The 26,546-nt window shown below is 40.1% G+C and overlaps 1 protein-coding gene across 1 annotated transcript; it reads right to left on the bottom strand.

Annotated features, from left to right (window-relative positions):
* Window positions 1–3,042: 3,042 nt before the first annotated feature.
* On the bottom strand, window positions 3,043–16,998 carry LOC145769852 (6-hydroxyhexanoate dehydrogenase-like). Its single transcript, XM_082581398.1, has 8 exons — window positions 16,858–16,998; window positions 16,378–16,546; window positions 15,192–15,324; window positions 13,655–13,815; window positions 10,996–11,105; window positions 6,673–6,858; window positions 5,367–5,516; window positions 3,043–3,580 (listed from the first exon to the last, which is right to left on the bottom strand). The coding sequence occupies exons 1-8, from the start codon at window positions 16,948–16,950 to the stop codon at window positions 3,473–3,475; spliced, it is 1,110 nt and encodes a 369-aa protein (XP_082437524.1). The 5' UTR covers window positions 16,951–16,998; the 3' UTR covers window positions 3,043–3,472.
* Window positions 16,999–26,546: the final 9,548 nt, after the last annotated feature.

The raw sequence follows: 26,546 nt of genomic DNA, 5'->3' as shown, positions 1-26,546 counted from the left end.
TGTCGGACAGTAATGCCATTCGCTCACCTCTGACAAGAGTAAAATACGATTTAACCTACGAGTAACAAACTTGCATAATCGTAAATCAGAGTTTCTGATCCACTGAAGGACAGTATTCGAGTCACACCAGAAATGTTTTCTAAGATCAAGCAGGTGTAGTGCATTAGCTGCCTGGTTTAACAGCTCCGTAGTATTAAGCGCGGGTGCAAGCTCCTTTCTGGCAATCGGCCATGCACTTTGATGCTTGAGGACAACCCTACTTTTGCCAAAAACGAAGGGTACACAAGGGACTCCGTTACACAGCCTACGTATATACACAACGGAGGAAAAGGAGTGATTGGAGGCATCACTGAATCCATGTAACTGATATACGATATCAACGTCTGCACAACACGGCTCGGTGTTTACAAAATACCATCTAGGTATGGAAAATTCTTTTAGCAAATTTAATGAATGAAGCCACGACTTCCATTCTTTTATGTAGCTTTGTGGCACTTCGGTGTCCCAATCAAGACCTTCGATAGCTAAACGCTGCAGAATTAACCTAGCTTTTAGGAAAAATGGAGCACCGAACCCTAGTGGATTGAAATTTTGACCAAGTTGGCTTAACATTGAGCGACGTGTGTACTTCTCTGAAGGTCGGATAGAGCACTTAATGAAGAATGAATCTGACTCGGTTTGCCACACACAACCTAGAGTTTTTGTTACTGGTAAGTCTGTGTCGTCTTTTTTGAGGTCGACATCACGAAAAGAAGAAGCTAACATTTCCTTTTTGAAGTTCGACAAAACATCCAACGCCCCTTTGTTGGCATTCCATTTCACCAAACTAAAGCCTCGGCTATCGAACAAGTCAATGGCTTTTTTAGCAATCTCACTGACCTCATCAAGGCTATTTCCAGAGAATATCATATCGTCTATATACATACTTTTTCGAATGGTACTCAGGGTCAGGTCACTGGCTCCAGTGGGGTTTTGTTCAATCATTTTTTGAATGGCTAAGCAGGCGACGTATGGACTGCTTTTAATTCCCCAAGGGTGTACACAAAATCTAAACGGAGTTACTTTGCCCTTTTCGATATGATTATTCTCAAACCGTAGCAAACGGAACAAGTCTCGTTGTTCCATCGGTAATTGAATCTGGAAGAAGGACTTGGTTAGGTCTGACATTAGGCCAAACTTTCCCAATCTAAAGCGAGCCAGAACTTGTGTAAAAGGGTTTAATATGTTTGGGCCCGACAAAATCACATCATTAACACACCTACCCTTAAACTCAGATTTGCCGTCATATACCACTCGCTTTTTTGCTTGAGATGTCACAAAATATGGTAAGTACCACACACATGCCGATGAGTCGTCGTCTTTTACCGGCTCAATGTACTCACTGGACAGCATTTCAGTCATTGTGTATACTAAGAATATTCGAACATCAGATTGCTTTAAAGCCTTTCGTCGTAAGCTCAGAACACGTCAAGAGCCAAAGAGTGGTTATCCGGTAATTCAAAGTCGGTTTTTAACGGTACGGGGATTTCAAATCTCCCATCTTCAACTTTCCTTTGCGTCTCAACAAATTTTTGTGCTATGACATCATTGCGGGACAGTTCTATCGTTTCATCTGTTAGGGTTAAATCCTTTATTACATGTTTTAAACGACTGATTTCAATCTCCTGCGCATCAAAACTGTCAAGACTAAGTGACTCCTCAGCGACGTTACCATTAATGGCAACACGACGTACTTTAGAATCACCAGAGACCATAGAACCTCGACCTCCACTAGCCAGCCAGCCCAGTGGGGTTAGAATAGCATGGGGCTCTTCCCGAGTCATGCCAACACGTTCTTTTAATACTCGCATCAAGTAAGCAACTAAGCATGGTCATTCCCGATTAGAATATCGATCGACGTTTTGTTAGGTAACGAAATCAATTCAACATTATCGAAATGTGAAAACCTATTTAAGTCTTGGTGCTGCGGCAATGTTTCGACATGGTCACTCCAAGGTGCATTTACAACTGCTTCCACATCACCATACAGTTCGTCAGTAACTAAGGATTGGATATTAAATTTAACAAGATCAGAGTGTATTTCTTGTTTGCCTGCTAGAGTGTCCATGCGGAAAGAGACCTTATCCGCGGCTTTTAGATACAATTCTTTAACCAATCGGCTTGAAACAAATGTGAGCTGAGAGCCTGGGTCGTGTTGACAGTAAACCAGAGTGGTTTCTCCATTAGATGGGTTTATGACCCGCACAGCCGTGACACGATTAAACACTGCCCTCTTATGAGCGATGCTTACACTACGATTAGTGACGGCAGGTGCCGTTCTAAAACCATTGCCCGATGTTCCTTGAGGATTCACATAGGCGTCGTGCAGTAGATAATAGTGCTTAAATCGGAAATGTTTGCCGCAGCGCCTACAATTACATGATTGGGTACAGTTTTTTTCTTCGTGTCCTAGACGTAAGCAGTTTAGACAACGACCAGTCGTGGCGATGACATCCCGCCGTCGCGACGGCGTCAAGTTTAGGAACTCGGGACAATTGGGTAGTCTGTGACGCTCTTGCTTATTCCTACTCTCACAATAGATACAAAGTATGTCCTTCCTCGTACCCTCAAAAGAGCGGCTACCAAACGTTTCTTCTCGGCTCCCAGAACTAGAGCCAGAAAGCCCTGGCGGGGATGTCATAACATGTCTAGTTTCATGGCCATCATCTTTAACTAGTGGTGAATTACATCTCTCACTGTTAAGATCTTTCTTTACAGTTAAGGGGCATGTTTGTGACGGTTTCATAACCTTCACCCTATAAAAATCACGTTGATAATCATAATGAGGTAGCCTACTCTTTCAGCGGCCACATGGATCCCCCCGGCCTGTTCAAAGATTTGTAAAAGATTAAAACCTCAAAGATTTGTAATTGCAATCGTAGAATGGGCAAAAAAATCCTTCTCCAAATGAAATTCTTTGACAAAATTTCAAGAAACAAATTATAATAATCGATTACATTCCAAATTCAATCTCATTTGAAATGATAATATTCAGCACAATGATAGTATTGGTAGTCCTGTATTTTTGTACGTGTTGGGGTGAGGAGGAAAATCCGATTGTAGAGTTGATATTAAGTGGCTGATTCGATTTTCAATTTAAAAGAATTGTTCTTCGCTGCGTGGCAGATTAGCTGCGGTAAGGTAAACTAATAATGTATAAACTAAATACAGCCTACTCTATTCCGTTAGTTTTCTCAACTTCTTCAACAAAGTGATCAAAACTACAGTAAGTGAAATTATGTTGACTGTCATTCAAAGTTTTTATAATCTAAAATATGAAACCACATGCACACAGAAATGTATTCGTTAGTTAATCTTCGTTTCATAACATCTAATATCCACAGTTAAGTGAGTAAACAGTGTTTTTTTGGCTTGATGTTCCAACAACAAGGCAAATTATCAAATCAATGTTTCATGAAGAAGACAATCTGTATTATCCGTGCTTGATAATGTTGCGTCCTTGACTTTTTCCATCTCTTGTCATGCTCATTCCTTCATAAGCATCGTCAAGTGAGAAATGTTGCATAGGAGGTGGAATTAGCTGTATAAGATAATGCATGAATCTTTGAAGTAAATTAGTAGAAGTCGGTATGTTTTTCCACAAACGTCTGTATAGTGGTAAAATGGTTCAATGCAAAGTACTTATTAAATAAGTAATAGATGCAATTGGAAGACATAGTCTGCGGTTGCCGCGGGCTATAAGCTACGTTAGGCTTATTGCCAAAGAATTCTTCAATTTAAATAATGTCAGAAGCCTATCAAGACTCTATAGCTTTATAGTTATGCAAAATAAGTATATACTTTAGAGTAGACCATGGCGACTATTATAGCCTACACACTACACAGGGTATGCCAAAGTGCAGCTTCAATTTTGACTGAAGGCCGATCTGTTAGAGCAGTGGTTCTTAACCTTTTTTCCCTTATTACCCATTTCTGTTCAGATGAAAGTCCCATTACCCAAAATCTAATTTTATCTATTTTGCTATGTTAAAAACAGCGTTATTCAACATAAACAACATTAATGTGAAGAACGACATCAATGGCGTCAGTGAGACATTTGCTCTTGTTTTTTGTGTACAATCGATACAATATTGAGTGCGATTTTGGATACTGCTCAACGCAAATCTGACTCCAGATCTAACGGCTTGTTTGGGGATTTTGATTTCAAAGCAACAATACTTGAAAATGCTGATTCACAGAGGTAAGTAGAAGGGAACATAGTCAACAATGTTAGTGTTTTTTTTGCAAATTTTGGATATGCTTTTCCTATCATTCCCCTGAATTTTCCCAAGCTTTCATCTTCAAAAGAAGTCTTGTCAGATGACTCATGAATCATATCTAAAAACTCTTCTTAGATATCTTCATCTTCTTCACTCGGAAAATTGTCAACAGAAACTCTGAAAGGATTCCTTGTTAATACCATCACAGGGGTGTCTTGTTCAAAACCAGGAAAGTAGCGAAGAAATTCCTCAATTAATCTGCTGCAGAGTGGTCAACAAACTCACTTTGAATAATGCTATTGACACCGTTTGTCTCAATCATAAATAAAATACCTAGGCTATCGGATACAAGAAAAATCTTACTATTATGTCACAAAAATGAAATACATAAAACCAGCGACAAAAATGATGAGAAAGTAAATCACCATGACGAAACAATTCTAAAAATGATAAAATGTCACTGTGCTTGTTTGCTTGTTTTGAACGAACTCAAAGCAATAAAAAAAGTGTAAGTAATAAAGCAACTTTACCACTTACAGCTGTGACATTGTTTGCTACATCAATAATTCTAAATATTCTGGTTCAGCTAATTACCCACCTGCTATCCTGAAATTACCCACATGTAGGTAATTACCCATAGGTTAAGAGCCACTGTGTTAGAGTGTTAGTAACCAAAATCGCTAGTATAAATTGATAGCTTGAGTAATATTTATTAAATATAGTTTATTAGCCTTTATGCATATTTGGTCTAATTTTGAGCTACTTTTGTGCTGTTGTTACCGTTCAGTTAATAGATTCGGTTTTGGCAATGATTACACTTTGGCAATTTAGATTCTCAAAATTATAATTTCAAGGGGATATAAAGTAAATTTAGGTGGAGTTCAAATTTGAAATTCCATCGGCCTCCAGTCAAGCATCCAGTTCACGCTTTGGCAAAGCTTGTGTATATGGATTGCTATGCTTTTAAACAATATAATCTTTTTATTTTGATGCATGTCTTGAAACGTTGCTAATTGTCCTATTTTTGACATTAAATAATGTTCTATTGTAATCAATTTTATAATCTACTACCCCTAATCAACTTCATTATTCTAAACCAGCACCCACCTTTCCTTGAGCAGCAAGATTGACCACTTCCTTCAATTGCTGCATTGTTCCCGTGAGCACACCTCTAACCGTTCTTGCTCCATGAACAAATTTAATTAAAGCTGTCTTCATTTTTCCTCCATACAAACCTACCATTATAATGGTGCTCCCCTAAAAGGTAAACCCAAAGCTGTGAATAGTCCATAAGTTATAATGTAGCGATCCATTATTTCGTCATATAAGTTTCCCTTTCTTTTACTAAAGTAAACTACTTTAAATTTATTTCCTAGTGTTTCTGTAATTTTCCATGTAAACTGCTCCCGAAGTAAATAAGAAAAAGGGAACACAAAATAAAATGGTTTGCTCGTCCTTTGACGAGAGCTCACATCAAACCAGTCCAGTTAGACCAGTTCAGCTCTCAGAAAACATTAAATTTATTGTTTAGTTAAAATGTAATAATTCGTAATATAATGGATCGCTACAATAATAATCATAAAGCTCATACCAGACATTGAGAAACTGCTTTGCAGCAGAGCGTTTTTTATGGCAGTGACTCTTTGGTCATACGATGACTGAAGTAAAAACCGGCTAAGACAACAAACTCTTCAATTAGCCCACAAATTTCATGAATGCGGCAGATGTCTATAAATCGTAGATCATCCAATTTGTAGATCGCAATTTATCTTTTGAAGCCAAAGGAATTCTTCCTTATGCGAAATTTGATGAATTCGGGTATTTTCAATAGAAATGTACGTTTACAAAACTTCTTTATTTTGCTGATATTCTTACGTTGAAACGTCCATACTCAATTTCTTGGCATAATTGAAGTTGGGATCCTATGGGGAATCCCGCTTCCAGGTCGGGATATTAGCCTTTTTTAACCTTATTCTAGGATTTTTTGTTTTATTTTCAAATTATTCCGGGTGATTTAATTAAATTTAATTGAATAATATTAGAAATTGCGATCTCGGAATTTATATTTTAGTTTAGAGGTGCAGAGACTGTATTTCCTATATGTATGTTTGATAGTTTTTTTTTCAATTTTTTACGCTTCCAGCGCTTTACATTTTCCAAAAAATGTTTTGAATAGCACTCATTGTAAGTAATATATTTGCAGCTCATACATTTCCTCAAAACACTATTGCAGCTTTTGCTGCTGAAAAATTAGAACTAACCTGACTTAGGCTATATCTCATACAACTACGTTCTCTGACAGTTAATTTTAAAAATGTGAGAAAACTACTCCTTTTCAGAAAATTACTCCTCCTCTTTAATAATCTTAATCTAAGAAGGTGGAGAAACAAGGTTATAAAATTAAAATTCGCACCCTGTGTGTACACTCAAATCCTCTTTCAGCAGTCACCGTAGAATTGACAAGATCAATGACTCCGTCGTACGCTCCATCAATTGCCGCAGCTTTAGTGAGGCTGGCTTGCGTTTCTTCTGGCTTGTGTCTATCCCACAATACAGTTTCGTCGCACCCTCGACGCATTGCAGTTTCTAAGTTTCTTGACTACGATTCCATAGTTGTTGTTTTTTCAGAAAAAACAATATTGCAAACATTATTTTCGTAAACGCTAAACGAACAACAATTGTACAGTAGGGCCGGTCGATTTTTCCATTTATCATATAAATTTGAATATAGGTGCAACTTTACCTTCTAAACATTTCCTCAAAGTTTAAAATCGTTTTATGTACAGCAACCCATTACCCCAATGACCTTCTGTTTCTATAACAGGGTAGGCAGATTGGACGAAAAGTCGCGAAAATTTTTGTCATTTTACCTCATCTTTTAGCCCAATCTGGCAATCCTGCGCAGTGGGCGAACTTCTACTTGTGCCTTTTAATACACCACAAAAAGCTTTGCAAAACTGACTCTTTATCTTATTCATCCGATAATGATCCGAGTTTCATGGAGAGTGTCTCTACAAGTAATACCTACAATACCATCTCAATCCCTTGTGCTGCAAGGGAAGCCGATTGAAAGATGGTTTCTGACGAAACAGTTGCTGCTATTGCCACTGCTACCTTGCAGGATGTGTTAGGAAAAGACTTCTCCACTGACATCATTATTAACCCACAGAAAGTGAGACATAGCCGAGTCAAGAGGCGTTCTGGATTGAAACCAACCCAACATGTCGTCAATAATTTGATATCGCTCTATTTTGATAGAAAAAAGAATGAATCATACGTCTTTGATGACTACCATCACAGGAAAAAAATAAAAGAAGACCATTACATTTTACTGACACAACCTGGTGACATCTACAATTCTACATCTCTCATGTCACTACACCGAGTGGTCGTTTAGTAGACATTTTAAAATGTATGATCGAAGAGAATATGAACATGGATGGAATTCGAATAACAGGATGTGACGGGACAGCAGTGAACACTGGGAATCGTAATGGAGTAATTGCTAGAATAGAAGATCATATCCATTATCCAGAATGAAGTTCAGTGGAATATATGTAGGCATAAGCGTAGAGTAGGGGAGTGCAAGGGAGGCGCACCCCCTTACTCTTATAGGCATTTTATTTTATTTTTTATTCTTCAAAATACATCGGTTTCAAATTCATACTATTGTCGTTCGTTTTCTACGCAGCATGCTACAACAACGCCTGAGGTTTAGGGTACAATAATAACCGTACAGTGTTGTCATTGGAAGAGCGCAACAATTTCGTTAAACTTCGTGACGACACCTTACTAATCATGTTTCCGAATGTGGCAATCCTCATACGATTGTACTTGACTTTACTGTGCACGTCTTGCAAGGCCGACCGTTCGTTCAGCACACTCAGACGGATCAAGACGTATTTGAGGTCAACAATGACCCAAACCAGGCTAAAACATGTGTGCGCTCAACCTACACAAAGAAAAAGTCGATCGCCTCGACAGAGAAAAAGCTGATCGCAGAATTTATTGCTAAAGCATCAGTTAAAAAAGCGTTTTGTGGTTGAATTGCATGTTAGTTTGTTTCGCTGTTTTCAGTTCTTTCGTTGGTTGTCATTTGTTGTTACTTGATGTTTATGCGTGTGATGTTCTGATATCACTGCACCCACCGGTAATTTCTAAAACTTTACGCCTATGTATGTAGCATAGCCGTACGAGCCAGGGGGGCAGCCACCCCCCCTGTTGTTTCAAAACGTCGCGAATTCAGGCAAAATCTTGAAATTATTAGGGCAAAAATTGCTATATAAAAAGCTACAAAATTGCATGAATTAAGAAAAACTATAAATTAATATCTTTTATCTATCAAGCTATGTACAGCCTCTTATTTGCACAAGAAATGTACCGCAAAATTTTCATTTGGCACACCCGTACTGATGTATTGAATTGCATGGTGATCAAACTAGTACGAAATGCATTTAACCAACTGCATCATGTCAATTTGGGCAGCCACCAAAATATGTCTCTAATACTTTTGTGAAACTGCCCAAATTAAAACGCAAAATTTGCTATATAGCTAATTTTATTAATTTTCACAAATGCATGGTGTTGATTTGGGAAGCTGAAAACATGAAATTATTTGATGAAACTGATTAGTCTGTTTATGCAACTGCCCAAATTAGCGTGAGGCGGTTTCCCCAAAATGAACAAATTCATTAATTTTTCCCATTTACATAACTGTATCGTTTAGATTTGGGCAACAAAAAAATATGAAATTATCTGATCATAGTCTATTTATAAAACTGCCCAAATTAGCATGATGCAGTTGCCTTGCATCAAAATTTACAAAGTCTTTAATTTTTTTCATAGTATCCATAAATGCATCATCTTGATTTGGGCAACTATAAAATATGAATTTATATACAGTAAATCTGGTAAATAACCTACTTTTATAAAACAATTCGGGTGGGGAGGTCACAGTACTTTTTCAACCATAAACAGACATAGCTAAGCAACACCGCAACATTTAACAAAAGCATATTATACCTGTTAAAAGCACGGTAATGTTAAGGTGTTGCTTAGCTTTGTTTGGTTACTTTGATAAAAGGTTCTGCTACTATTCGGCGACTACCCTATTCGGCTAGAGTCTTTTTCGGCGAGTTCCTTATTCGGCGATTTTTTGAAAATCCAACGACGCCTTCTGCAAATCCGATGATTAAATATTATTCAATATTCAGACATTGAGTCAATGTAAATACGTACTGTTAGGCTAATTGGGTTCTTTGAATCCTACGTCACCGTCTGTATGCAAACTTAGAATATATTAGTTATTTTTGTCATCAAATTACCTAGCCTAACTATATTTTTAGAAGTAGTGCTGCCAGACCTTTTTTATTTTTTGTACTAAAATTCGTATCATCAAAACTGGGTATTGCAAAGAGCGAGTTTTGCCATTACCAAACATTCAAATATCTCAACCAGGAACTAGCAACAGGAAAACATAGAGAATTGTAGCTTTATTTCCGAAAAATGCTGAAGAAAACATGATCTTATCCTTTTGCTATGCTACCGGACAGCACCATTTTACAGGAATATTCATTACCACATTTTTGTTGAAAATACTCTCAGAATGCACCAAATTCAAAGTAATTTTTCAAAATTTTCTGGGGGAGGCCCCCCAAACCCCCCGCTGCTGGGTGTCGCCATAGGCGAAACAAGCCGTCAAAACCCTCCCTTTCAAAATTACTGGCTACGCCACTGCTGGTGATCTTTTTATGTTAGTTTTTCACTGTTATCATGCACCGCATACATTATTAGGCTATAGGCCTATTTGGGCAATTTCTATAAAAGCGTGCACATTTGGGTAAATTTACGTTCTGCCCCCCCAAATTGGTTTGGTCTCGTACGACTATGGTATGTAGGCCTATGCTGCCCATCAATGAGTTACCATTGTGGCATCTATTTGGATTATCTGGAAAGACATCTGGTCCAGAAACATTCATTGGTGAAATTGGCGATATTCTGCGGTCAAACCTTACAACCTTGGAGATCGCATTATTTAATAAAATTGAAACTCCATATTTGCGGAACTTGGACAATTCAAAGGATCTAAGCACAGACTAGATGTACCTTTTGGAAATCTGCCATGCAATCAGTTCTGGGGAATGCTCTGAACACTCTTAGACAGAGATCCTGGGAAATATAATCATTCACAGGAGCAAATCGAATGTGCCGCTATTATGTTAGTCAAACCCATCCATCAGAAGCTGTTAAGACTTTGACACGATTCATTGCAACTGTATATGGGCCTGTATGGTTTGCCACTAAGATGGTTACAGATATCAGCGATGCTCCAGCAGTACTTTTCCTTATGATACAACTCAGTCGTGGACTTGAGCCAGTGGAAGTGCAGTCTGTAATCGACAAATCGATCAAGCAAAATTGTTATGCAGCTCACCCCGAAAACTCCTAAGTGGTTAGGAGCGCATCATCACATTGAAATTTTAGCACTTTATTTAGTATGGCAAGCATCACCTTAATACCAATTTATGCGACAATCCGACTATTTTGTGTGAAAATCAATCGACCCTATTGTGCAGTTGGAGAAATTGAATTTGTAAGCCGACGTTGTATTCTGCAAAAAATATTGTCCATATTGATGCTAGCCTATATTAGGCCTACCTTATTCAATTATCTATGGTCCACAAATTTATTACATTTTTATAAGCAAAATGTTTACAAAGCACAATAGACCGCTTACATTAATATCAGCCACAACAATTTTGGTTGTGGATGGAAACAAGGTTTTGGCCATTTGAAGACACCACAATCCAAGTCCCCCTGCTCCAATGAGAAGAACTGAAGCTTTGCCTTAAAGTATAATAATGCAAAAAAAGCTGTAATTATGAAAATATGTGGCAAAAAGTTATAACAATAATATTGTAATAAAATTTTATATGCTGCTGAATGAATTATTTGTACTGTAAAGTGCTTGCGACGAGTGTTACTTTAGATTTAACCACACGTTCGTTCCATTTCAACCTGCATTTCACAATTTGCATAGATGAATGTGACGGGTACGATGGAGCAACTGCTATTCTCATTAGTTTATTTTCGCAAACCCCACATGTGATTTTTGCGCGTCATGTATTGGCAACTACACGACAACAACAACAACGTCAATCTTTTCAAAAATTTTATTAACTCTTTAAAAGCTACAGCAAAGATTGCAACTTCGCAAACGTATTTGCTGAACAATATCGGGAATAGGCCATCTGTGATGCGTGACATTATAGTGGACCAAGAATTCTAAAGTCGACACAAGTCTGCAGTAGCCTATTTGAGTACGGAGAAAATGAAAAGAATCTCCTTGTGTTTCGTCGATTAGGATTGTGCGCTCTTTCTTCGGTTTCTGTGGCTGACCATCACTGTTTTCAAATTTTTCTTCCAACTTCAAACCAATAGGTGTGAAGTAGAGAACGTTTATCATAAAAGACTGACCAGGCCTTTATAAAAGGCGAATTGTCTCGTTTTCACCCTGAAAAGATAATCAAGCCGAGCATTTTCCTTAGCATGATCAAGTGGTGGTAGTGAAAAAAGCAAGAAAAATCGTCTTTTTGTAGATTATTCCCAAGCTATTAACTTGTTTACGAAGCTCGCTGTCTACCTCTTGCCCTGAATATATGACTTGGTGAATAATTTTTGCCAAAACACATTACAAACGAGGCAATTAGAAAAAGAATTGGAGTGCAAGATAGATGGGCAAACGATTTAGCAAAACAAAAGATGAAATTCGCAAGACATATTTTGAAAGGATCGGCAGGACAGCTACATCAATTGGTTGTTTAAGGTATGGTGGAAGGAAAAGGGTGCAAGGGAAGAAGGAGAGGAACTTGAGGACAAAATCTAAAACAGTGAGCTAACTTGTCAAGCATTGAAGAAACAAAACAAGTAGCGGGAGCACGTGACGTATGGAAGCAAATTGATGGCCAACATTTGACTAGGAGATGGCACATGATGATGATGATGATGAGAAGCAGATGGGCCTTTTATTGCTTTTAAGGCCCTTTATAAGTTATGGGAATTTATGCACATTCCGTTTGAAGTACCAAATGGTTTTTCTGCATTTCAGAAGAAAATGAACTGTTACATTTCCTTGTCTTGACAACATTACCATAGCAAACAACACTTGAGAAGAACATGAGCCGTTTTTTGGTACTAGAATGCCCGAAAGTTTGATTTACCTACAATGCCCGAAAGAGTCATTTTGACTCCATGTTGTTTTGTGCCAAACAGATAATTTGCATTTGCGGCAAAATCTCGAAAGCAGTCCTCGCATTTGCTAGCAAGAAAATGAACGATTGCTCGACTACATCACTCATTATTTGATACTCTCCAGAAAATAATAGTTGATTTCGCTGTTACGAAAAAACAATGATTCTAACTTTTCTCGCTTGTCTGTGAGACCTTTGTCTGTGAGAACTTTTGTCTGTGAGAAAATGCTGTATTAAGTATAAAAAAAATAATGCAAGTTGAACTTGTATGATTCTGTGGTTCTGTGAGGCCAAAAATAACACATTGTGCAACAACAGGCTTTGGCCATATAAAAATGTATCTAGGGCCGGACTTTGGTACTCCTGGCTTAGTAGGCTAGCAGGTAAGGTTGGTTGGCTTTTAGTTCAGCAGATCATAGTCCTTGAAAACCGTAGGCATTTCATAATCAAGGGCTATAGTCGAAGGAGCGCCACTCTGCAATTGACGGCATGCCTTTAAATGTCTTTTGACAGGGACAGCCACATGCTCTTGAGCGGTGTCGAACCGGTGGCCTTTCGAACGTCAAACCATGGTTCTCACCACTCGGCTATGCAGCCGACATTCACAGCATTACATAAATCATTGGCCGAATAATTCGGATACTTTCAATCAGAACCATCGCGCTTTCACGTCTCGAATGCTGTCGCGCTAATGATCTACGGTGCTTCTCGATTTATTTGTACAAAGACGCAGGATATATAGCAATGAATAACAATTGCAGCACAAATTTTGCAGTAGCATCTCTCAATTGCGATAGAGACAATGTCAACTGCCGAACTGACTTTCTGAATGTTTGCCTTGTTTCAAAATTTATTGGTGTTTTAGCCTATTCAAAGGTGATCAATCATTAATTTTCTGTTTTATTCTTGACATGACTTCAAGAATTTGTTTTCTCTATGTACATACCGGATAGCTTGGATTCGTTGATCATTAACTTAGTCGTTGCACGTGTTTTCAAGTTGAAACTTTTTTCTTTATTAATTCATCTATCATTTTCTCACTTTAACTTTATATTTACTGAAAAAAAGTAGCCTATGTACCTTAAGGTGTTTTCGAGTGAATGGGCAAAACCAAACCTGTCAATAAAATATGATAGTCTATTTTACCTTTGTACTTGGTGGTATTTTCTATTGCAGGTTGTAACGCAGTGACAGCATTATAAGTAGTTAGACCAGAACAAGGCAACATGCACGCCACGTCCATCGCAATTGAATCAGGAACTTTGATCAAATACTTCTGATCACTGACAACTACATGAGTTGCGTACCTGTAATGATTTATTCAAAACAATTTAAATCAATCTAGCCAAAAACGTAGCCGCTAAAAGATACTGAATACTCTCAAGTTTCAAAGCGTTCAGTCTATTGATCAGTCGATCTAATATTAACACTTGCTTGACACTGCGCAAAGTTCTACAATAAAAAGTGCTGCTTGTTAATATGTAAATTTTAAATATGTAAAATATATTGTGATAATGCTCAACCCTGTTGTATTGTTGTGTTTTGCCTGGTACAAGAAAGAAAACTCTCTCCTAAATTATATTATAGGTCCACAAAATATGTTATTTACTGACAGACATTTCGTAAGCTAGAAAAAACAAATCTTTCTAACATGCTAAACTGAAACACAATCTTGTTTTGATAAAAGGTTTATCCATGTTTATCTCTTACGTGTTAAATACGCTTTATCGTGATTTGGGTATCGCCAGTGCCGTGTAATGGGAGGGGGCCCAGCCTCGAGCCTACCATCTCAAGAGGCCTACATATAATAGACTTTTGCGTTTCAGCAACAACGTGTTTTTCATACTGCTTTAGATTTTAATTCCGAGCAAAGGTGTAGCTATAACTTGGTAGATCTGTGTTTACTATTAGTTACATTTGTGTTGTTTTCTGTACACTACTGAGTTGATGGTTGTAAGACCTTATCTAGAAAAGCGCTAGGGAATGTTGTAAGAAAGAATTACGTCGTATCATTAAGCACCAGTATGCAGACTTTCTGAATGCTGCAAAGTTGTCGTTGAGTGATTAAACTGATAGGCCTTAGCAAGGTAGCTATCAGCAAGTGGAATCAGTATACAGTTAGAAATAACAAGTGCTTCATGACCATTACCAGTGTTTTTTTTTCTTTTTTTCTTGTTTTTTGTTTATTAGAAATCGTTGATGCTTTTGGCTTTCTAAGCAAAGGTAGAGCTATGGTTTGATAGACGTGTGTTTGCTATTACTTACTGTACATTTGTATTGTTTTCTAACTGGTTAAGAATTCTATATCACACATTGAAAACACACGCTGTAGGCTACAACAATAATACAATAATATTGTTGATTTGCTTGCCGATTTTTGCCCATATTATTCAGGCTATAACAGGGTCTACAAAGGGATTAACACACCACTGCGTATCACACATGCATGAAATTGTCTCTGATCTGTTCTAATCATGTCATTTGCAAGTGAAAATTGCTCAAAACAAAATATTGAGGTTTAAACAATTTGTTGAACATGCCAAAGATCTTTTCTTCCGGAAATTGATCCTATTAGATGTTCATTTCTAGTCAATTAGCCATTTTTTTCACAAAAAGAGCTAATGGTCGGTCGCAAAATTTAATTTAAAGACTTAAAAGGGTAAGTGTTCATGGTAGCCTATACCCTCCTGGAGCTCCGATTCCAATGCCGTAGTATCTTTCGTTGCAAAGTGAAGAACAATCGCCGAGGCAGTACCCACATTTTCCACATCCAATCCAAGGGTATACAAGAACACGATCTCCAATGGATAAAAACTCTATGAATATAATATTGATACATCCATAATAGAAATTAATTGAAAAATCTGGCATGTGTGTATTTCTTTCGAGCAACGATCAGAACTTAAGGTCAATACCTAGAGGTTACAACTTGTAGGTCCAATATTGGTTGTTTAGTTTTGAATGTTTATTTCCGGGAATTATTCCATTCATTAAGTGCCGCTGAATGGACAGCAGTCCTGAGAATGCGTTGCTCAAGCGCACACCCCGAGAGCCAAACTAGCGCCGCTTGATCTTGAGTCTGGCGCTTAACCACTGAGCTAACGGGGGAAACATTTTGATTAATGTAGCAGCTCACAATATAAATGCTTGAATTAGTGTGAACGCCTAGGCCTACATGGTGTGAACAGAAGACAAACAGTCCAATGGAAATCAAAGAGGAAATACTCTTTTCTCCTGTTTTACTTGTATATTCTTAAAATTACTGTGCTTGCTCAAACAATGTGATCGATTCTGTCCCCAGGCAAACTTTTTTATTCCCAGTGTAGCATACGTTTTGAATACAAAATATCAGCACTTCAAGCAGGGTTGCAAACTCAATACACCATTACAAAGAACTCGACACACTTTCCAAAATACAACTTACAGTAAACACAAAATCAACAAAAAAACCTTAGTTTGAACTTGAATTCAAAGTTGAAAATGAATCACCCGAGGTCGATTTTAATCAATTTAACAAATTTTGAAAAACAAAAACAAGCCTAAAAAGACTTTGAATCTACTGCAATCAAAATGCTACCAGTAGCCTAATGCGAGCAGCAAAAATACGTTAACCCACCATTTACACAAGAATAAAAATGAATATAAAATTTAATCTTCAAAACTCTGTGCTGTCCAAAAAGTTTTATAATTATGTTGATTTTAGCATCGATTTACTATCGATAGAAGATCAAACGTTCCATAGTCGCATGAAAGACCTCAAAGATAAACATGGACTAACAATGTATTTTTAACTTACCCATAAACTCGAAAAAAAAAATTAATCAAATTTGCAACCCTGGCTTCAAGTAGTACTATAAGCCTGCATTTACCATTTGTTGCCTCAGGACCAAGGGATTGCACGATGCCTGAAATTTCATGGCCTGGAGCTAATGGAAGCTTATATTTAGGATTGTCTGTGAAATATATTGTCTTGTCTCCGTAGTTAAGTTCATTTTTCCATTGGTTGAGGTCTGAGTGACAGATTCCACTGAAAAGCGTCTACACGTTCAACAACCATAAGTGCATTAAGAGCCTTGCCAAAGGAAGAAAAGTTAAGACAAATCTACTTTTTGGCTTAATTCAAATCAAAGTGATTTTTTCTTCATGAATTGTTAAAATTAGAATAGGTTTTGGTTTATCGTAAATAAGCATTTAGCCTACCATTTGTTAAACACGTATGATAAACACGTAAGGTGTCTAGATCTACAGTCTACTACTGTTGGTTGTCCACTAATGGAAATATTTGACAGTAACAAAGTTTGCAACTACGTAACCACGAGTTTGGTTGCAAATATAAAAAACTGACTTACTTTGATAATAGCTCCTTTTCGTGGAGTTTCAGGAATTGGAACCTCGCTAATGACAAGCGGATTGCGTGGCTCAACAATTTGTGCGCGTCTCATGATGCTTACAACGATATAACTTTTCACAAAAGCCTTATCTTGACCCAAAGAAACACCTTTAAGCTAATACAAATGGAGAGACGCCATTGGCAAAGAAGGCGGTATTGATAGAAAAACAAAACCGCGTTATACTAATTGGACAATAGCAGGTATGCGTAGGCTGCAAAGTGTCCTATCAGCAGTGTCGTAACCAAAAGTGTGTGATTGAGAAGATGGCATAGTTAAACCGCATACTGAGTTACACGTTTGATGCATAGCTGTACAGGACCGAAACATTTTGAATGGATAAAACAAAAATTGCCCGAATTGCGTAACTTTATTGAAACTGCTCAAATAGGCTACACATCAAAACAGCTACAGGGGTGGGCAACTTACGACCTGCTGGCCGGATCTGGCCCGCCTGCAGCTTATGTGCAGCCCGCGACGACATTCAATGCTCCATGTATCCGAGATCCGGCTAATGCTCCATGTATGTAACCCATATCCTCCCAGCGCCAGTTTAAACTGACAGCGAAAAAGAGATGCAAGCATGCTGATGCCGATGGGGATCCAGTTTTTGGATTAATGTGATGATGAAGAGTCTAGCTCAGGGGTCACCAACCTTTTTTGTATGCGGGCCACTTTAGCACTAAGGAGAGCTGTGGCGGGCCGCACTAATAAAATTTTAGGTAGGTTGACTCTTATGCTCAAAAAGAACGCATTTCGTACCCAGTATCCAGCGTTACATGTTGTTAATATTTATCTTAGAATACGGTACCGCAGCAACAAAATTAGACGAACAGCGCTACTGCCAGGCCAAACTCCTTTAACAACACTTTTGACTTCTTTAACAATGCCTAATAAACGGGACCACTTGTTTTGCGCACTTGTAGCGAGGCGAATCTTCAGCCACTCAGCAGTCTCGTCGTCCAGGATTCTCAGACCATGCGCACCGTGTGGAGGCCGGTGGGTTAGGCAATGGTGGATGACATGGTCTGCGGTCTGTTCCGTGGCACCACAGTCGCATTCTGATGAAGGAGCCAGGCCCCACTTGTGCATGTCCGAACGAAAGCGGCCGACGCCAGTTCGCAGGCTGTTAAGCCTGACCCACGCAAGCCTTGCGAGGGACATCCCTGGTGGACGGGGATCGGCGTCGGGTATGAAATCACGGAGCGTGGAGGTGTGATTTTGCCACTCCGTGTTCCATATGTGGTTCGTCCAGTGTGCCGCACTTAAACCAAGTTCTTCTGCGTTCTTAAGGAGTTGTTGTGCGGCAGGCACAAAAGGGCGTCTTGATTTCAGCCGCTGCTTTATAGGTGGTGGTCTCTTGAATGTTGCATGGAGGAGATGGTCGGGGTCCAAAGCGCGGCGAGCGAGAGAAATCGTGACTCCTTTACGGCGTAGCTCAGCGGGTTGGATGTCTGCTAGGATGGGTAGGCAGTCCATTGGAGTGGGACGCAGGCATCCAGTCACAGTACGCAGTGCGTCGTTGATGGCGGTATTAATCTGGTGGGTGTGAGAACTACGACACCAGACCGGCGCGCAGTACTCAGCGGTGGAATGAACAAGGGCTAGGGTAGCTGTACGAAGAGTTTTAGCACCAGCTCCCCAGCCGGAACCCGCCAATCGCCTCAAAAGTGCGACGCGTGTAGATAGTTTTTTGCGCAGTGACTCCAAGTGTCGGCGGTACGTGAGTGACCTGTCCAGGGTTATGCCGAGGTATGTAGGTTCGGCACAGTAGGGCATGCGTTCCCCATCAATCTTGATGTTTATCTCACGCTGTGCCTCCCGGTTGTTAAGGTGGAAGGCCGCCGACACTGTCTTTGACTTGCTGAGCTGTAGCTTCCATTTCTGGAGGTATGCTGATAGTGTTTGCATGTCTTGGTTGAGGTTCCTCTCCACTGACTGCCAGTTTCCTGCCGAGTGCAGGAGTGCCAGGTCGTCTGCGTAAGCATATTTCCTGGAGATGGTGGGGGGCAAGTCGTAGGTGTATATGTTGATCAGGAGAGGAGCCAAGACTGAGCCCTGTGGGACGCCGTTTTTAAGTCGGCGTAGTCTGCTTCGACGACCGCTACCGGTTCTGAGGGTAAAACTGCGGTTTTGCACAAGTTCCATCATCATATGGACCATGTGTCTGTCGGGGAGCAGACGGAGTAACTTGCAGGTAAGGCCGCTATGCCATACGGTGTCATAGGCAGCCGTGAGATTAACAAACACGGCGCCAGCCTTCTTCTTAGCCGAGAAGCTGTCCTCAACGTCTTGGGTCATAAGTGTGACCTGATCTACGGTTGATCTTCCGTGTCGGAAACCAGCTTGTTCACGGGAGAGCTGTGGATCTATTATTGGTTCGACACGGGCGTAGATGAGTCTCTCGAGGATCTTGAAGGGGATGCAGAGCAGTGAGATTGGACGGTAACTCTTTGGGTCCCCTGGGGGCTTCTTCGGCTTAGGGACTGCAACCACAAGGGCTCTTTTCCAGATTCTGGGAATTCTCAGGTGGCGCAAACAGCAGGAAAGGAAGTCTTTTAACCAGGACTTTAAGGAGGCAGCAGCATGGAGTATCAACTCCGGGCATAGGTGGTCAGGGCCCGGGGCTTTATGTGCTGGAGGGCGGCGGAAAATTCTTCCGGGGTGAACTCACCCGAGATGTTGTCCCCGTCTGGGTTTGTTACCCTCCAGAGGTCCGTCATTTCTTGCAAGACGGATCTATCTGATTCACGGTCTCTTGATTTGTATTTCCCGTTCTCCACAAGTTGTGAGGCGATGGAATTTGCTGAAACGGGATATTGTTGACGAGAGGCACGTGATCTGCCAGTTAGGTTGTTCAGTGTACTCCATGCTATGCGGCTGGAGTGCGTGAAGTCGATTGATTCAACGGCTTCTGTCCAGCGCTCCTTCCTCTTTAAGTCCAGCCTTGCCAGAAGAGCTGTGGCTGAGCTGTTGGTGTCATTGCCCTGAGGGGCGTGGAGGAAGTCAGAGTAGAGGCTTTCGCACTCCTTATCCCAGCACTGTATGTAGGTCTTTCGTCGGCCGTGGGAGATGGATTGTTTTGCCGCTGATGTTATTGCATCACAAAAGTCCTGGTAGGCTTCTTCCACGTTGTTGGTGTGAGGGGATGGGATATACTGTGTGGCTTCATTGGTGAGGAGGCTATAGTACTCCCAGTTAGCCATTCTGAAGTTCCATCGATTAACAGGCTTGCTCGGGACAGGCAATATGAGCGTTGGAGCCGTGATAATCGAGGGTCGATGTTGGGACCTGGGGAACTTCTCTAGCACACGTCTGTCCGGTTGGCAATTATCGGGGTCATCACTTGCGAAAGCCAGATCGGGGTTTGTACCAGTGTTCCAGCGTCCGGAGAAGAAGCTCGCTGCACCCTTGGGATCGTGAAGTAGAGTGAGGTTATTATTGGCTGACCATGAGGCCAGGCTTTCTCCGTCGGTGTTGGTGGTGTTGTAGCCCCAGTCAACGTGGTGGCAATTAAAATCGTCAGCATAGAGGCTGGGTTGGGGGAACACTGGGATGGCTGTTGGTGTTAAGCGTGAGGGTGGTGGCTTATAGACAATGATGATGTGATAGCCTGATATGTCTATGCATAACCACTCTATCTCCGATTGGGCACTGGACTGGTCTATTGGCGTCCAGCTCAGTTGCTCATGGACAAACGTGGCGAGGCCGTGTTTCCTGCTGATGGTTGCGCCTGCGAGTGTGAAGTTGGGTAATACCAACTTATCCACAGATGTGCCCCGGAGGAGGTCTCCTGGAGGAGAATAACGAGGACCTGATGTTTTGTGGCCAGATACTCGATGATGCTGAGCTTGCTGGCCGTAATGCCCTCGGTGTTCAGCTGCAGTACGGTGGGTCGTCGGTAATTTTCGATAGAAGAGCTGCCGCGCCCTGAGAAGGGCGTTTCCCTATCCACCCTGGGCTGAACCTGGGCCTGGTTTGCTCGAGTGTGACAAGCTTCGCTTCGCATATCTTTTTTCTTAAAGATATGGTACTGACGGGAGGGACCACGAGAAGGTGCTTGTTCACCCCCCCCCCCCCTCGCGAGAGCTGAGGCCAAAGCAAGAGCTGCTGAGGCCATGGCGAGAACAGAGGCCATACGAGCTGAGGCTGCCGCGAGAGGTGAGGCCGAAGCGAGAGCTGCTGAGGCCGCCGCGAGAGCCGCCGCGAGAGCCGAAGCGAGAGCTGCTGAGTTCGCACTCAAAGACGCTCAGTTGAGGGCTGAACAACGTAAAGAAGTAGTTTTAGCTGAATATCGTTCAGAGTTGGGCTCCCGGCGTAGTTCTAAGAAGGGCTCTTCAAGCCATTCCAGAAGTGAACATCAATTGCAGTTTAATTTACATAACCTTTTCCAGACGCCTGTTCAACCTGTAAGTGGACCAGTGCAATCCACACACTTTCCAGCTGTTTCAGGAGGTCTCGGGGCCGCAGCTAAGGGTGTTACGAAGGCTGTAGAGCTAAGGCCTGCGAATTATAACCGATCTTCTCCCTCAGAGCGTGCAGGTCACGGGGCCGCCATTAGCAGTAATGCTTTGCCCCTTTCACAGTTTTCTGCGCCGCTAGTTTTTGATCGCCCAGCTACACGTAATCTGGGTGGTTGTGAGAGGCATGTCGCGTCTAATGATTTTAACGTGTGTGAGGATCGTGATCGGGCTGTGCATGTGACTGAGCCCACTCAGCCCCTTAAGCGATATAGCTTGTCTTCTCCCGCTAAATCGAGTTTTCAACAACAGGATTGCTTTTTTCAATACCAAAATAATAGGACGTTTTTCGATAAGGCGGCCTTGATTGGTTACGATGGTAATAATATGCCATTTATCTTCTTTAAAAATTGTGTTACGGCCTTAATGGCAGCTTCTCCCTTTAAAGGAACTCGTTTGGCTTTGTTACAAGCAGCTTGTGTTAGGACAGCTGCGCAAACGATTGCTAATTTGGTTTCCGACACTCCTGGCTTGTCAGAAGAAGACAGGATAGAAATGTCGTTAGCTCGCTTGTCCCAGCGTTTTGGAGTTCGTGGAGGTCTTTTCGCCAAACCGGAAATTAGAAAGTATCGCTATGGTAGCAAATTGACTTCGATCTTTTCCAGTGATTTGAAAGAGTTTAAAGATGAATTGTCGCAGTGTCTGCTTTACGCGCAAGCTTATGGTCAGCGTGACAAATTGGAAGGACGTTTTGTTTTGGATTTGGCTAAGCGACTCCCGTTTGACGCTAAGCAGCGTTATCTTGACTTTTTAGGTAATCAGTATGGTGGCACTGATAAGCCTACTTTTCAGAGTTTGTTTGAATTTGTAGTACGGGAGGAAACGCGCAAGTCGACTGATTTTAGCATTATGCTAATAGGCGATTCTGGTGAGTCGCAGCATTTTAAAAAGTTTGGCAAAGGAAAATTGCCTTCATGTCCGGTTAGGCAGACGTCGGTAAAACTCCATGATAATGTGATTTCAGGGAGTTCGCAGTACTCGACTGCTGTTGGCGCACCGCGCGGTGGTGTGGCCAGACGTAGAGACCTACCAGCATGTATTTATTGTTCGTCACGTGGTCAAGTTGAATATCATTTTTTGTCTAATTGTAAAGAATTTTTGCGCTTGACACCTAAAGATCGGAGAGATGTCATTGTGAAAGCTGGCAAATGCTTGAATTGTTTGCGCCAGCATATGGTTAAGGATTGTGTTCATGCAAACAGCTGTCGTAAGTGTGGCCCTAACAACGATAGGAAACACTATTTTCTTCTGCATGATTTTGATGTGACGTTACGTGATTCTCTGGATTCGGTCAGCAAAGATGATGCTGGTGCCAGAGTTCCTGTGCGTAATGTTAAGATTGGAAATGTTAAAGCAGCTTTTAACCGCATTACTGCTGCTCGTGTTTTGAATCCAATAACTGGCAAATCGAAGTTGGTGTATTGTCAGCATGAAACCCATTTAGCTGAAAGACATTTTGCCGAATGGACATTTTTCCGAAACTCATTTTGCCGAAAGGACTAATTGCCGAAAGGACTAAATGCCGATTGGACAAATTGCCGAAATTATACAAATGTATTGCATGTATTATCATAACCTAATGACACATAAATATCATTCACAAACAGATTTCACACATAAATTATGTGCAACAGCGCGTAAGTATCCGACAGAAGTGTTATATGTATCGATATTCTCCACAATGTGTCTTAGTTTATCGTTCACAAACTTATATGTTTTATTTGGTGGCGCCAATTGAACGCCAGCTGATAACTGCTCCAGGATTAGTTCGTTGTGCGATTGTTCCTTTATCAACTTTACTGTCAGTCGACGTATCGTGGGGTGTGTGATGGAGACTCGTTGGTCGAAAGCATGGTGCCATCCTTCGATGGAATTGTTAGTACGAGGAAGATCAAAATAATTATCAGTTCAAAAGCACTGCTCGCGTAGTAACGAGACTTGGTGTCGCTTCAAAGTAATTTTTAGGCAAACAATAGTAGCGAAGTCATTCTATTTCAAAGGCACTGCTTGCATAGTAACGAGACTTAGTAACTTCAAAGTAATTTTTTTCCAAATTGTTTCGGCAATTAGTCCTTTCGGCAATTAGTCCATTATGCAAAATGTCTTTCGGCATAATGTCCTTTCGGCAAAATGTCTTTCGGCAAAATGGGTTTCGGCAAAATGTCCGCGCACGGACAATTCAGTGCCACTTGGTTGTTCTAGTGTTAAACATTAATATGTTTTTTTTCATTAATCTGATTTTGGGTGGGCCCACTGTCAATCTGGGCATGCCTGTACCAATCAGGCCCACCTGGTAGATCTGCCCCTGTAATGTCAGTGTCGCTTTTTCAGTACAAAAATGTGCAAGTGTTTTTTTGGGTATCAATTATCCTACTGGTGCTGGAAAATAATTTTTGTCCTTGTAGTAGGGCCAAATATAATGACAGTTCAAAAGAAATTTAAAAAAAGTTAAAAGATTAGCGAAAATGTGGTCTTTGGGTAAAAAACATGGCTTATTTAATACAGGCCTTGCCATCGTGCGAGCTGGAGTCCAAGCCTGAGGCGAACAAAACTCATGTCCATAACTTGCTAAACACAGTTTTCAAGGCTTATCAATACCATATCAGTAAATAATAGCCTAATCAATTTTTTTTTAAATTTAATTGATAAGTTATATGCAATTTATGTTTGATTTACAATGAATGGCACGTTTAAATAAAGCACATTGTGGAATAAAAGGTGTTAAATGAAATGGTACAAATGCACACAAGAAAACAATATTTCTTGTCAAGCATAATCTGCTATTATTGATTTAACGTCAGTAACGCAAATACAAGCACAACACAAAAGCACAATGAAAGACAATATGTATGGGTCAGGTCATTCTATTATAATACAGTCAAAATTTTGAAATTTTGTAACCCATCCTCTCAGAATTTCTTTATTTTTTTTTTATGTTAGAGCTATTGAGAAAAGATGAAGATTGGCATTGGCACTGTCAAAATCCACCAAGAGGTTTTCAAGATATCGACGATTACATTTTTGCCACTAAAGGCGCTGGGTACTCCATTTCAATGCCCCATATCTCAAATCTGCAAAAAGATTTTTTCCCTCAACCAATGCATGCTAAACTCAAGAAAAGCTACCTGCTTCATTTACAAAAGTATGATAAATACGTTTTGTTGCAAGCTTCTGCAATTGATATGAATGTTTCATTGCTATATTCATAATGTTTTCAATCAATAAACTTGAAGTGTCATGCAATTAAGGCACTAATGATGCTCTACAGTAATAGAGCGAAATGCATATGCCATAAATAGGGTAGGCTACTGCTGATTATTGATTTTTAGTAAGTTATACATGATCACACAGCATCATGATGCCATAGTAAATGTCTAATTTGATTGGTGACAGATTTTGATTTAAAAGACTATCAGTATGTGCAATGTGCATCCAGTGCACCTTCGTTATCTGTAATTGCAAATTCTGACCTGTCAGTTTCAGATGTACTTGACGATTTGCATGCATCATCACACTCATCCGTGTCAGACGGGATGCCCTTGGCTAGAATATCAAACTCTTCTTTGCTTGTCTTTGGCAAATGATGCATAATTTCAATCCGGGTGTAATTGCATTGTGGGTTTTATCAAACTTCTTGCCATGGGTATTTAATGTTATTGATTGGCGTGCTTTTGGAAGCTTAACTCCATAATGGAGTTGTAAGAGATTGCAGCATCCTGTTTGTCTCTTTTCAAGTCGCGCAATATGTATATATACTTGGTCACAGCGGTAAACCATAATCTCTTCGTGGGAAAATTGTAACATTAGATTCCCAGATCCGTTCGTCTGTATGTAATGACCGAAAGAGAAACACTTCTTTGAAACGTCTATTCAAAATTGTATTTCTGTAAAATTAGCCACCTGGCTGTCGAAATTGGGATGCAACACGGTACACCACTAAAACTTGTCACTACAACAAACTACTTAGATAAAAGACGGAAATTTTATCCAGCTGGCAAGCACTAAGCAAACAGTTAAATATGCCTCCAACTTTCAAGCAACCATTTTACGAATGACTAGAATAATTTGCGATATCTCAAACTCACGTACACAGTAACTGTGACGCAATAATGAAAGACATTGTCATGCAATTCAAATCAGGTGTTCAAAGGCGATGATGCAATGTTTCATCAGGTCTTACGAACGATGGTGCAATATTTGGACATTTTCTAGCAATTTCCATGACGTAAGATGCCAGCTAGGTTAAGTAGACCATAACGGTTTTATATGACGTTTGATTTGGTGAAAATTGTCCGTAACAATACTTAATAATGATAAAGGCATATCTTTCCACTTGAGTCGTAAATGCAATCTCTCACTTTGACTCCTGCTCTCCATTCTGCAAGTTCTAGTTCATTTCTTTTCAACTGTGCAATGGGTAACAATTCTTGTCCTTTGGTATACCCCGTTTTATGACATTCATCAGACTCGTTTGATTTTCCAATAAAGCACTTCTCCATATCCATAACTTTGACATGTAAATTGTAGCAATATTGTTGTGTATTGTACAGTATGTTCTACAATAAGTTATTTGCCTATTAAATTCCTAAAAGTCATGATGGTAAGTAACACACAATACATTGAGCACTCTGAAAGCATTAATCACTATCATATACAGTAGTAGTAGTAGGCTACTAGTAGTCAAAGTCTCATTAACGACCAGAATTAAATCAAATAGACTTGCCATTTTGTTGTTGATGATTTAGCTAGCTTTCTGTATTTCTTAACAGGAAGTGACTATTTTTCCACACTTAATACCATTGTTACAATCAGGTGTTGCCAGAGTTAGGATTAAAGTTAGGAAGGGTTAAAGTAAGGTTTAGAGTTAATAATAAAATTAGAGTTTTGATCTTTGTCAAGGACTAAAAAAATTTCCGAACTACAATATTTTGTTTTCAACAGCTTTAATCTTTTCTCAAATTAGGGCAGAATTCCTTATCTGGCAACACTATTAAGGCTATTATTACACTATATAGTGTAAATATAGCCACAGCCTTCTTGATAACTATTGCTAAATTGATTTAAGAAATTTAGTCATGCTTCACAACTCATTCCGTTAATTGCATGAAAAAACTGATAAATTTTTGCAAT

The sequence above is a fragment of the Aplidium turbinatum genome, chromosome 5 (genome assembly GCF_918807975.1).
Source record: "Aplidium turbinatum chromosome 5, kaAplTurb1.1, whole genome shotgun sequence".
NCBI classification, from domain to species: domain Eukaryota; kingdom Metazoa; phylum Chordata; class Ascidiacea; order Aplousobranchia; family Polyclinidae; genus Aplidium; species Aplidium turbinatum.
Note: the sequence above shows the minus strand (reverse complement) of the source record. Positions and strands in the feature narration are given on the sequence as shown.